This window comes from Dunckerocampus dactyliophorus, chromosome 8 (assembly GCF_027744805.1).
Source record: "Dunckerocampus dactyliophorus isolate RoL2022-P2 chromosome 8, RoL_Ddac_1.1, whole genome shotgun sequence".
Taxonomy (NCBI): Eukaryota; Metazoa; Chordata; class Actinopteri; order Syngnathiformes; family Syngnathidae; genus Dunckerocampus; species Dunckerocampus dactyliophorus.
In genome coordinates this window covers 28,105,644-28,119,511 of record NC_072826.1, presented here as the reverse complement: position 1 = coordinate 28,119,511, position 13,868 = coordinate 28,105,644, and the positions used below count along the sequence as shown (strand labels likewise).

Here is a 13,868-nt window from a genome sequence, read left to right as displayed (position 1 = left end):
AAAAAAAACCCACAAATATTTGTAAAAAATAAACGTAGAAGCGAACTGAAAAATATAAATCTCATGGCGGTATGGATAATATCAATATTTTTGATCGATCTGCCCACCTCTAATGTACACCAGTAGTCATAACTGCAAAAAATAAATAATATTCAAGAGCAACTATATGCTGAGTTTTTATTTAACTTGACCATTACTGTGTCTAATATTGTGTTTTTTACATTTATAATTAATAACTTTATAATTTATTATGAAGTTTAAAGAAACAAAACCAAACAAATGTTGCGTTGAACAGCGAATGTGCATGCTAAAGTACAAGTAGTACAGTAAAGACGCTGACGGGATATCAATCTCTCGCGATACTTGGGATGATCTCGAAGACCCGGAAACATGGCGGAGGAACACGGGAGAAAGTGGGACCGTTGCCTTGCAGACACCGCTGTGAAAACAGGTAAACGTCATAGTGGCACAGTTAAACGTGATATTAGTGAAAAACTATTTAGTGTTACGTATCGGCAAGATAGCATATGGTTGAGGACAATGCTTTGTTCAATGTGTTTTAGCGGGACGAGAACTTGATCACTATGTACTGTATGTGTGACGCCTTACTGAGGTCAAATGAATGGAAGTGTATTACTAATGAGCTTGCAACAGTCGTCTGATGTGTTTTAAAAAAGATTAAAAGTCTAAATTAAAGTCTGCATCGTTCTCGAGAGCAACATTTTATGTACACTATTCACTTTTACTATTCTTGAAAGGGGCGACTTTAAGCATATGTACGGTGGCCGAGAAGTGCAATGAAAAACAAATCAAATGACAACTACACCCCCCGGAAAGGGAATGTACCAAATCCCACAGTTCTAGGACGTTTGGACCAATCAGCTCCGGGGAATTGGTACATTCCTTTGGTTTTTGTTCATGTGTTTTGCACTTTTCTGCCATCTTACATATGATAAACTGAGAGCATTATTTGGTCCGCTGACAAAAACAAGTGTGAACACATACCAAAGCACGGTGAGTATCTTGTTTTGCCTAAAACACAGAAGAGAATAGGTCTGCTTTCATGGATGACAAAGGAAATCAAAAAATATTCTCATCTGAGAGGCTGAAATCAGAGGATATTTACATTTTCAAATAAAAAAACTTTAATTGAATATCAAAATAGTTGATGTCGATGAAATGCATCATCGACTTGTTGATTAATTGTTGCAGCTCGACAAGAAAGTGCACAGTTATTGTTCATAACCAAGTCAATTATGACCAAGCCTCCTTGAATATAATATATAAAAAAAAAAAAACATAGCTGCAGCTTGGCAGTTTTAAAAAAGTAAACCTAAACTGAGGAACAGTTCTTGACGGGTCTGAAATAATAAATGTTTTTTTTTCTGAAATCTGTTTAAAGGGACTTGTGTTTCTGATGCTCAATGCTGATCTTCCCGATGTCGGAGCAGTCATATGACTTAGCTCTTCACAAAGTACTATATTGATGAATTATTTATTTTTTGATGCATTCATGGTGAGCTTACGACGGGGATTGAACGCTCAAAAAAGTTAAACGCAAAAAGTTAAACGCAAGAGCCACAGATGTGGATATGATGTATATTTTAATTGAGTCTTTCTTAATATTTTCAAAAATTCAATGTTAAAGTTTCACTTTCAGCTCCAAGATGTAAAATAATATACAGATAATAATTACACTAATAAATAACCTTTTTGAAAGGAGCCTCAACAAGGAGGCTCCAGAGCCGCAGGTTGCCTACCGCTGACCTACACTTACCGCGCATTAATAAGATCATCCGCTTCAGTGGCACAATCCAGAGGAGCTGCTAGCTGCACTAGGAAGAAGACACACTGGCTCATATTTAAAATGGGTAAGGCTGTTACGCCGACTTCATTTTCTGTCCCGACAGTGAATTTTAAGGCAAGAAATGAGGCGGAGTTTCAGCAAGTTGTTGTTTTTTTCAGATTGATGCAGTTCAATCGTAGGAATACAGATTGATGTAGGCAATGCTATATGATAACTTTGGTCACAATAATGGTGATATGAAATTTTCATATCGTGACATCCCTGCGAATGGTTTTGTCTAGCCTTCCTTGCCGTGTCACTAAATAAATGAAGGTACTGTTGTTGCACACCTACCATGTTTATTTGTTTATCTGAATGTGTTAGCCTGTTTCTTTGTCGCAAATGGGATCAGAAGCTGGAAGGTTGGCCGTTCGATCCTCGTCTCCAGTGCTGCCCACACTGGTGTATGCATGCGAATGAATGTTCGGTGGTGGTTGGAGACGCCCTAGGTGCAAATTGGAAACAGTCACGTTTCCATCAGACTACCCTTGGACAGCTGTGGTTACAGATGGGTGCCTTGAAAAGTGCAACAAAGTACAGGGTCAGGCAAAATGATCTGACACATTTGTAGGTTAAATAAAAGGCAAATAAAGTAAAGAAACAAGAAAGTGTTTTTATTTTCAAAAAGTTCTGTTTCATTATGTTCAAAATGAAATCAGTCAAATGGGATCCGTTATTGTCCACACACTCAATGCAGATCCAGTAGCTGTGAAGTTGGTAACCATAACAAGATGGTGTTTGGAGCTGCTACGGGATCATGTCTACCAAGATTGAAGGGCAAACGGAACGCTCGTTGTGTTGCAGTTACAGATTCGTTTGTTTTGATAAACGTTTCCACAATGAAAGCGCGATGCTCACCAGTCCAAATGAAAAAGAAACAAAAAACAATGGCATTATAAAGAAACAAAGCAAAATGGCATTATATGAAAAAAATGGCATTATATGTACTTTTCGAAAATAAAAACACTTTTTTTTTTTTTTTACTTTATTTGACTTTTATTTAACCTACAAATATGTCAGATCATTTTGCCTGACCCTGTATAAATATATCAGAACCCACTGACCGATTTGGTGGCAAATGGTCAAGACTTGGAAAAGAGTATAAAAGGAACCCAGGGAGGGGCTCCTCCAGGAAGAGCGAACAAGCCCTGAATATTGCTTTTCACACTTGTATGAAAAAAATTGACTCTATAGTTATTAATAAAGTCGTTTTGATGGCTTCAGTGTCCGTGTAAATGCAGTCCGCCTGGCATTGTGTTCCATCCTAGGTGATGTATTCCATTGTAACACGTATGCGGGTTCAAATAAAATGAAACCATTACCATCTTTGAGGTCCCGCCATTTAAGTTCATCTACTGTACAGTACTTTGGAGTTCTTCCACATGTGAGTCTGACATAAATATCCAAAGAATGATTCATCCATCCTTCCAGGATGAGAAGTGCTTTTATAAACTCTTGGCCTGAGAAATGTCTACGGGTCGTATCTCCTGGACGTCCTGTTGTTTAACAGTCTTAGCCGTAAACGACGCCAAACTAGTCTCACGTAGCGCCGCGGCAAAGACCAGCTACAACGGAGAGGAGCGTGAGGGCGATGTGGGGGGAGAACAAAAAGTCAAAAAGTGATCCAAGCTGAGACAAATGGAAAATGGCAAAATACTTAGACTGGCAGACGATCCACTTGACTCTGCGTGACGCCACCGTCGGCACAATAAAATGTGCTTCTTGCCGGGAGGAAAACATCTGCAGTCTTTGAGCTCGGTCTAGCAAACTGCCAGCTGTGCAGAAGTGCCTCCCGTGGCCGAAGCAGCTCTGCAGCATATGTTCTGCTGAAGGCAAGGGTTAAAGCGTGCGTACGCGTGATTCTTATGTCGAGCTGTTTAACAGACACCACCCTGCCACCATTTTTTTGAAAAGAATAGTATAAATGTCTGATGATGACTACTTGCAGCAGTGTTCTACAATCACTGGTGGGCTTCTTACATGTTCCTGGAATCCATGTGATTATTGAATTGAGAGAATAAACAAATATCCCACAATCGGACGCTGGGAACCTGGCGAGGATTTTCATGCTTGCGGCTTGTAGATTTTCTATTGCCATACAAATCTTTTCATTATACACACTCGAAGACAAGCTGATTCAAAAGGACATGTTGATGTGCTCTCATATTTTCCAACGAGTATTGCTGTGTTCCCGCCTATGAAAATCAGTGCTTGGCACAAGAGCAAAGCGAGAGCGAAACAAACATAGGGTCTTAAGTTGAGCAAAATATTTGTATGAAAGCGAATGCATATGGTTTAATGCCGATCTGGACTGATAATGAAGATGAGTTTGTAGTGTTTGACTTTTCAAAAGCTGTGTAATCGAAAACAGTCTGAGGGTTCTGGTTCAAGCACATCGGTCATGCTGCATAGCTCTCTGAATCCAATTAAGAGTCAAGAGGGGCCCAAATGGCTGTTTTTATATGTTTTCTGTGCTGGCTGGCCTGCCTTTGGGTGCGGTGTGGCCTGCAGCGAGGTGAAGCTTAGCGCACAAACACATTCCTCCTCAAGGTCCTCTCCAGACGGAGACAAAACAAGCGTTGGTGATTTGTGTGCCACTGCCCGACTGTTTGCATGGCATCGACACCCTTACCTTACCTCCTACCCCACTTTGGCACCTTTTACACTTTCTGCATCCACGCTTTTTCCAGCCAGGGCCGCATACTGAAAAACTGAAGGATGCTGGGCACCACTGTGATACATTTTGATCATTAAAGATGCGAAAGTCGATCCAAGCTGTGTATGCAAATAGGTGTGTCCCGAGACGGGACGACACACGAGATTAGGCCTACGAGAACGAGACGATATTATAAAATTACTTTTAAGAAAAGAACAATGAAAACTATAAATCAAATATATTACAATGTAAGGCAATGTACTCATTTAATTACTAGTATGTTACAATCTTCTGCACTGTGTGTGTGTGTGTGTGTGTGTATATGCTAGCAGCCCCGCCTCCACCCACCAAGACAAAGAGACTGTATGACTGACAAAAGGGCTCACTCTGTTAATGCCGTTGTTGTATGGAACAAATGCGCCAAGGTCCTGAATCCAATGCACAGAGTGAAGCCTGTTTGGAGGCATGAGGAAAACAGGGTCCAGCATACCCGCGACTCTAGTAGGGATAACCAGCATAGAAGATGGATGGATGGATACATTTAGTATAAAACCTCCTTTTCCATTGGCTGAACCTATTTATGTTAATTAAAAGTTCCATGATTTGACATGAATTTCTTTTTGTAATCAATTCCACATCATGCGGGGGATAGTTTTAGCCACAATGTAGTGGAGGCTAGGCATAATGCAGTCATCCCTCGTTTATAGCGGGTAATTGGTTACAGACCCAACCGTGATACATGAATTTCCCTGATGTAGGATTTGATAAATTTAATATTTTCATAGTTGGAGCATAGCAAACCTGTTTGACTTTCTAAATATGTTTTTTTAACATGATTAGAGCCCTCTCGACATGAAATAACACCGCTATAGTCACCTTTACACTCCCATTATTCATTGTTTACATCACGTTGCATAACTATTTTGCTGAGCTAGCGGCCGTCTCGAGTGGTCGTCTCGCCACTTTTAAACAGCATCCCTGTTTGTCGTCGTCTTCTTTGCAGTGACTGGCCTCGGCGTGGGCATCGTCTTCTCTGTCCTTTTCTTCAAACGTAAGTCCCGGCTGTAAGGAGAAGCAGGCTGTCCTCGTTTGCCTCATGAATGAGTGTTTTGTTCTCCCCCGCAGGACGCACATGGCCCGTCTCGTTCGGCTCCGGTTTGGGTCTGGGCATGGCCTGCGCCAACTGCCAGAATGACTTCAAGTCGCCGTATTTGATTCCCGGACGCTTGGTGAAGGTGAGCGTGGGGCAGGGCCTGCGAGGGAAGTGTGCGTGTTGTAGGGCTGTTGCACATGCACACCTCAGGCTACATGATTTCTGTTTCCTCTCAGGACCAGCAGTGAAGGATTAACGAGGATGCGGATTCACCGCACAGGCATCTGTTTTCCCTTGCCCCGCCACTTTACGTCCAATCTTGCCCAGCTCAGGGCAGCCAATGTATATTTAATAAAGTGACTGAGGAGGACTCTCTCTGTCTCTTTGAGAGCAATGCAACGTGGTTTGGGTGTGGGAGGTGATATTGTGTGTTAATGAGCTCAGAGACTTGAACTCCTGCTGCTTTGGAATGGAGGCCAGGTTCAGCATCTGCAGCCCTGTTGGAGAGTGGGAGGAGAAAGACTTTAGGAGAATATTATGAAATAAAGGGAGAGAAAAATACTTGCTTCAACAAAAAAAAACATTATCCACGCCCCTTCTCGAAACAGAAACATCCAACAGCCTCAGTGTATAGTGGTTACAATGCTCTTCGTTAGTTATCCTCATCCTTTAGAATGAGGGCAAATTAGTCCTTTTTTCAGGTTTTTGTGACATTTCCATGTCATAAAAAACAAAATTTGACCCTACATACAGTAGCTCACAATTTGTCAAGCATGTTATCAAGTCAAAACACCGTGGAACCTCGGTTAGCGGCCGACCCGGTTTGCGTGTTTTTCAGTTCACGTCGAAAATTTACGCCACCATCTTCCCTCGGTATGCATGCATTCGCCGGTTAGCGTCCTGTTGTTAATACACTGCGTGAGTTCACCTGTGTTCTTAAAGGAGAACTGCACTTTTTTTTTGGAACTTTTGCCCATCATCCACAATCCTTATGTGAGACATGAACACATATATGTCGTTCTCTTTTCTGTGCGTTCTGAAGGTAGAAAAAACAGATAAAAAGACGCCGCAAAGAATGGGATACGCATATTCCACCTATAAAGCCTTCTGGAAAAAAAAACTACCAATATAAGGAGCGCCATATAATGTGACGTGCATATTAACCAAGCTACAGCAACATTGTTACGAAAAGATAACCTCCGTGCTCCACCAAGCGCAGCACGGAGGTTATCTTTTCGCCGCTGTTAATCTGTTTGTCTGTTTGTGTTCAAAATAACTTGAAAAGTTCTGAATGGATTTGGATGACATTTTCAGGAATTGTCGTAAACGGGATATGGAAGAACTGATTACATTTTGGGCGTGGTTCGCATTGCCGTCTGGATCCAGGATTTTCTTTTAAAGGATTTTTTAACATTGCGAGATAGGACCGTTTTCGCCATTTGTGCATATAAGTCCACAAAAAATACAGGACAAGTTTCCAACAGGTTCTACAAAATATCAAAGACTGGTCCAAAAAAATGTAGGATTATTGTTTTGGTGTGAATCACAACATGGGGGGGAACTATGGCGCTACGTTACTGGCGTATTGACACCTTGCCACACCACACAGGCTAGCCACTAGCCGGCTAGCGACTGGCTTCACCACACACTCGTCCGCAGCATCTCACAACGCCTCAGGCGACTACCTTGTTGGAGGTGTTTTTATAGCTTTCTAGGTGGAATAGGTGTGCGCATAAATCCTCTGGTTAGAACGCACAGAAGAGAGACACGTGTTCATGTCTCATAAGGATTGTGGATGATGGGCATAATTCCCAAAAAAGTGCAGTTTTCCTTTTGTGCGTTCCAAAGATATAAAAACAGATAAAATGATGCAGCTAAGAATGCACGTAATGGGACGCACTTACTGACACGTTGGCACGCTTTTCCACGGTCGAACGTCTTGTGGGTTTTTGATTTGTCCCACGAAGTTTGCTGATCATGGCGAATGGCGTCTTTTTAGGAATGTGGACAAGCGTATGCCGTCCGGCAAAAGCCTCTGACACAACAAGCGGGCGTAATATAAAACTATATACAACATAAATTCACAGAGAACTGGAGTGTAATACCAGGGAATGCACTGTAGCGAATAGGAACATCTGGGTGGGACGGTCACTTGCTCTGATGGTAAATATTTCAATATTTCAGCACACTAAGACAGGAAATGTGCCTTTCAGTGTTACTTTGCACGGCGGAAATAATGTGTTTTGGTGTCATGAGCACTTTTAATTAATTTTTCCTTCATTGAAGACGCAACGTGACCTTCTTAGGTTTGCCGAAGGTACATTTGGAATACAGGAGGTGAACAAATGCATTGCAACTGATGTGAAACCGATGAGGGGTAGGATTAAATAAGCTTTGCTTCTTCCTGCTCCTTATTGGACATGTGAATTGTACTATGTGATGTACTCCTGCATGTTCAAAATGAATGAAATCATTAGCATTAGCATGACTGTTCCCAAAGACCCGATGTGGCAGCAGATTAAACACCACCACCTTCCTGTTTTCAGTCATGTCAAGAATCACGTCTTCAGTGAAGGTAAAAGTAACCTTAAATGTTCATTTAGCACTTTCATTCATCATTTATATGTATTGATATTCACTCGGAATTGTTTTATGCATGTATGTAAATGTAAAACTTGAATGTTTTCGTAGCTAGAGCATATAAAACCTTTTTATGGCCTTCTAAATACGGTTTTTACCATTATTAGAGCCCCGTCAACATGACATAACATCCCTATAGTCACCTTTACACTTGTATTACCCAATATAGTAGACATAGCAATAGAAAATAAGCCCTCTTAGACGTAAATAAGATAAGATAGACTCACACATTAGCATTGACAACTCCTGCGGTGGCTAATGTCTCATCAACGTAACGTTACTGACACCTCGGGACCAGTATGCCGCAGTTTGTGGGTAAGGAGATACGATGTGCTTCAGTCTGTTTATTAACAAGCGGAGAACACACAAGCAGTGTCCATTCACAGAGGGGCTGCTGTTGGCCACTCTTTACACTGCTAACCTGCTGCTAGCGCTCAGCTGCCATGAACTGTAGCAAGCGGCTGTCACACTCGTCACTTCCCTGGGCCCAATTCTTCAAGGCGCTCTCAACAATCACACATACTGTTTTACACTTTTTCATTTTTATGCTTGAAAATTGTTTGTTTAGGCCAAGAAGAAGTACAATGTGATTAAATATGCATAATGTTTTACTAATAATAGGCCACATAAAAAAAGAAAGAAATAAACAATACAGTGCAGGAGCGATGTTCGAACCGCAATGACTGTACTATATAAAGTACACTTGGATGTACTTTAGAGTAGTCAGCGTTCATAAATATTAATATTTACAGTGGAACCTTGCTTAGAATCGTTAATTTGTTCCGATTCGAACCGAAACGGATGCTTACCGAATCAAATGAAATACCACATTCCCTTTGATTGCCAAAACATTCAGCTCGTTCACGCTAATTATTTCGGACATTCCAAAAACTCACACTGTTCCTGGAATTCTCCCCGCCCCCACCCCCCAAAAAAAATCCCATTTGAAATCAATGGGATTTTCCCAGGTTTCTCATCAACTTCAAATGATTCCAACTGCTAAACTTTCAGACTAACAATTTTCCAACTCCCCCAAAAGTCCCACCTTTCCCCAAATTTCCCTTAACACTAATTCCACTTCACCTTGAGACTTCTCTTCCAACGTCCAGGAATCGTTTTTTAACATCCAACAATGTCCACCTTTCCTGAAATCCCACATTTTTCCCAGATTGCCTTTTGAGGTTGAGGATTCCGACTCCACGAGGCCTGTCACGATAATCAATAAATTGATGGACCGCACAATAAATAAAAAGGAACTCTAATTTTGCCGGCCGCGATAAATTGACGTTTTTGTTGGCGTTAGTGAGGCGCAAGCGAGTTTGCACTCGGAGTGCTGCAAGTGAGCGTCTTGAGGAGTAACAAGCAAGCAAACACAAGCGCGTGATTCTCCTGAAAGGTCTACCAGCGAGTGAACGTGTTCACAGGCGCACTAGCGACCGTGCAGTGACTTTCGAGGGTCACGACGCACAGCCCACAGTGATTTGAAGAAAATATACTGCCACCGTATTGAATAAACAGAGTGGAATGCTTACTTTATGCCTGTTGTGTATAAAACACCATCTGATGCCAATTTTAACCCGTTTCCGCATGTCCCTCATTTTGGGACATGAAACAGTTTGTGACAGACAATGAAATAAACCATACAAAACGGTGGAAGTTACGTTTCAGCTGCCGCGATACCCGAAGTATAACACCTCATTGCGCACCAAACGCATTTTGCTGCATCCAAAATATGTACTTTGACCAAACTACGACAAAACGTCATTAAACCTCATGAAACGTAAACGGCGTCTTCCACGCACAATTGGACTTGATGTGCAAAGGAGCGGACGCCTGCATTGACACACAATGTGAACTTCAGAGTATTTCCAGGTTGTTTCTCCGTGTTTTGTTTTCCAATATTCAAACATTACCAAAAGTGACACTGATTCAAAATCAGAAATATTGTGATCGATTATGGTTTTTATTTAACTGCAATCTTTGCTGAAAGAGACACTTTTTTTCATTGGTGTTTTTGTTTTTTTTTTTGTTTATTTTATTATGTTGTTTGTTTGTTGAATTCATTTTATTTAAAAGCTCTTGACATTCCGATTACAATGTTAAATACTATTCAGAAATTAAAGTATATTGCTTTTGACACGGTCTACTTGCATTATTATGCCAGCCGTTGTCATTACAGTCATTAAAAATTGGTCTCAAAATAATGTTGACGATAATATTGTTTATTCATGCAATCATTTGTAGGACAATAATAAATTTGTTGTCGTGACAGGCCGAACTTCCACATGTCCAGGGGTAGAAATTGACAAAATCCAGTGGAAGCAATTTGTTGCTTGTAGATTTTAACTTTACAAGCAAATTGCTCATCTAAGAAGCAATTTTCAGGCAAAAAAAATTGTCCATTTTTTCCAATGTTTTTTCATCAGCCCTTTTAAAGCCGTCTTCAACTGGAGTTGCTTTCTTGTTTGCTTCCAAATATTTGGCGTGCCTGGTTGCTAACAACCGTTGGTGAAGTGTTGATTTAATGTGTTGCTGTATTGCCTCCTCTTTCACCCTGTTGCTACCAGTCACAAGAGCCGACCCACGATCTGAACCAGTACCATGTTCCTTGCACACCTCACACCAAATTTCATAAACACAATCGTCGTCCTTGACTTTATAACCAATGTCCGTGTTCAATTCTTTCATCCATTTCCGAACTGTTTTTAACGAGCTGGTTATGGCGACATGAGATGCACCAGGTCTCGGTGGCAGCTGTCGCCCATCACTCACCGTCGGCGTCGTCGGCGTCCAGGAACTGTCACTGGTGCCTTTGGAGGGGCCTGCTAAGGTTGAGGCCAACTGAGAAACCACGGGCTTATCCAAGTCATCGGCCGTTGTTTTTTGTTTTTTCGGAGTGTTGTTATTGTTATTGTTGTCCCACTCCAAGTGACATGGGTCCGCCTTGGCAAAATACTTAGTAATCATTGTGTTCAGCCTGCAGATCGCCAGCTAAAACAGCAGCAGGACCACCATATTTGTTTCCAACAGCAACAGACGATCTGCTGCAACACAGATCGTGATTGGATGGGAATATGTCTCACGACCAATCAGAGATCTGCTTTCATACGCACCATGGCCATAATACCGTAATACCGTACTTTCCAGCGCAATTTGGTTTTTGCAAATTCTATTGTGCCCTTATTCTCGTGACCGAACTGACCCGATCAAACGCAAAATAATTAGTCAACAATTTTGACAGTTTTTGCACGCATTTAGCGTCTTGCGTCAGGTTAATTTCGGTCTATGATGTCTCAACAGATGCAAACCATTCCAATGTCCAAACCTTCCGCTCAGTCAGACTTTCTTCTTTTTCACATCCCTGGAATTTCCAAAATGTCCACTTTTCCTGAAATTCAAAATTTTTCATAACACCAATTCCCTTTTTCCCTTTTTCATGCCACGGTATGAAAAAATCTGTTTCAAAACCACTAAAACTGTGCGCCATAGCGTTGCTACAATATGAGAGAAAGTGACGGCCACTACGGGAAAATACTTTGCCACGTCCCGTGTTGTTCCTCGCAGTCGGAGCTGGGCTTCGATGTGTTGCCAAAAGTTGTCGGCACTGAGCGGCGCCAGTTCGGCCGCGCGTTTGTCGCCGTTGCGGGTGGACACGTTTCTCACGTGGAGGGTGACCAGATGTGGAGATGAAGTGGCATAAAGTGCTTATTCGCCACTGAACAACAAGCAACAGCCATTTGACAACATCTCAGTGGCTAACAACAATCATGTGACCCCGAAATGGACGTTTGTGGAAAAGTGTGACCTGCCACTGTGAAATAATAATCTAACATTACGAGCTTTTAAAAAGTGATTTATTGTGTGACCTTCTTGAGCCACTTGATTGCATTTATTTGCATTTTGCTTTGTTTTCTTGACAAAGAAAATATTAGTGTACTTCATTTGCAGGATTAGCTTCTAACCCTGACTCTAACCCTAACCCTCCTAACCTTAACCCTAATCCAAGCCTAACCCTCCTAACCCTAACCCACCCCTAATCTAACCCAACCTAACCCACTGCATCGAGATCTGCATTTTATTTATTTATTATTTATTTAGAAATAATTCTTTTTTTGTTATTTATTTGAAATACATATGTTCCGCTTCCATCGTGTTTTATGGTTTCAAAATGACTGTTTTGACTTGGCTTTTTTCCTCTTTTCAATAAAGATATTTCCAAATAACACATTTTTGTCATAATACCCTGAAACTGTCAAAGCGTGATATTTTTGCCCAAGGTTGTCATACCGTCAGAAGTCTTTCATGCTGAGTCTCGAGTCAAGCCTCAAGTAAAGACATGCAAGTCCAAGTCAGGTCTGAAGTCAAGATAAGACAGGTCAATTGAAGTCCGAAGTCACAGGCTTGGAATTTTCGAGTCCTCACAAGTTGTGAACAATATTCAGCATCTCCCAAATGAAATGACATTTTTGTATTGTCTTTTTTAATTTTTTATGATTATTTTTTTGACTAAAACAAGATCAGTGTGCCAAGACTCAGTCGCAGAGAAAAAGCCCTGACACAGCATTCACGATTGGTGTCCAAACTTTTTCCAGCGAAGGCCGCAGACTGAAAATCAAAAGCTGCAGGGGGGGTGGGGGGGTACTTTCGTATTTTTTATCTATTTTGATATTTTGTAAAATGGCAGAAAAATCTGTTTTATTTTAATTTGAGTATATTTATATCAATAAAAAATCATATGAATTATATAATGAAAACAACTAATGTCATTTTACATTATTTGTATATATTTAAAGACAACGCATTTTGTTATTGTTAGTTATTAGTGTCAACATTTCAGCTTCTTCTCTTTACATTTTGTCTTTATGCTAAATTTTTCCCATTTTTGCAGTTTTTTTTGTTTTTGTTTTTTTGGGGGTTTTTTTTTTACTAATTTTATCTCGACAATGTGCCAAGAGCCAATAGAAAACAAGCTGGTCGCCAGCCAATGGCAGGGCACATATAGACAGACAATCATTCACACTCACATTCTTTCCTGTGGACAATTTAAAGTCGCAGTACCAGGAGAAAACCCACGCACACACGGGGAGAACATGCAAACTCCACACAGAGATGATTCAAACCCAGATGCCCCAGAACACCTGACTGTGTGGCCACAATGCTAACGGCATGAAGAGCTGGTATCGATATTTCAGCATCGATCCGCACATCACCGTACGTCAAATTGATGCACTCTCGTGTACGGGAAACGCACGACCGACTTACTCGACACGCATGGAGGACGTACGAAATATCCAAACTCGTGTTGGCCATATTAACACCAGCAAACATACGAAAGCGACATAAATTGACATTTTGCCCAAATCTGAAAAAGCAAAACGTAAGAAAGACACACGTTGGCCGTACGGACAACGCACCAAGACTTAGAAGTGCGTAGGTGTGTCTTGCAACCTGAGAAGAGTTTGTTGACAAAGAACCTCTGTGGGCAGTCTGCCGCTCGAAAAACCAGCACGTCACACGGACGCTACAACGATCACTTTCGTGAAATACTTTGAATGGGGACACAAAAAGTATTTTAGTATTAAAAGTATTACGGATTTTCAAGTCGTGAGACTAAAGTCCAAGCAAAGTCCCAA

At 41.2% G+C, this 13,868-nt stretch overlaps 1 protein-coding gene across 1 annotated transcript; it reads left to right on the top strand.

Moving 5' to 3' along the window:
• Positions 1-343: 343 nt before the first annotated feature.
• LOC129186791 (MICOS complex subunit Mic10-like) lies at positions 344-6,790 on the top strand. Its single transcript, XM_054785401.1, has 4 exons — positions 344-451; positions 5,506-5,553; positions 5,628-5,737; positions 5,832-6,790. The coding sequence occupies exons 1-4, from the start codon at positions 391-393 to the stop codon at positions 5,841-5,843; spliced, it is 231 nt and encodes a 76-aa protein (XP_054641376.1). The 5' UTR covers positions 344-390; the 3' UTR covers positions 5,844-6,790.
• The last annotated feature ends 7,078 nt before the right edge of the window (positions 6,791-13,868 follow it).

Bases quoted from the DNA above. Each gene is read 5' to 3' on its own strand.
- LOC129186791 (XM_054785401.1), top strand. From the start codon at position 391: ATGGCGGAGGAACACGGGAGAAAGTGGGACCGTTGCCTTGCAGACACC. The intron at 452-5,505 runs GTAAACGTCATA...TCTTCTTTGCAG, and splicing joins AGACACCGCTGTGAAAACAG to TGACTGGCCTCGGCGTGGGC. The intron at 5,554-5,627 runs GTAAGTCCCGGC...TCTCCCCCGCAG, and splicing joins CTCTGTCCTTTTCTTCAAAC to GACGCACATGGCCCGTCTCG.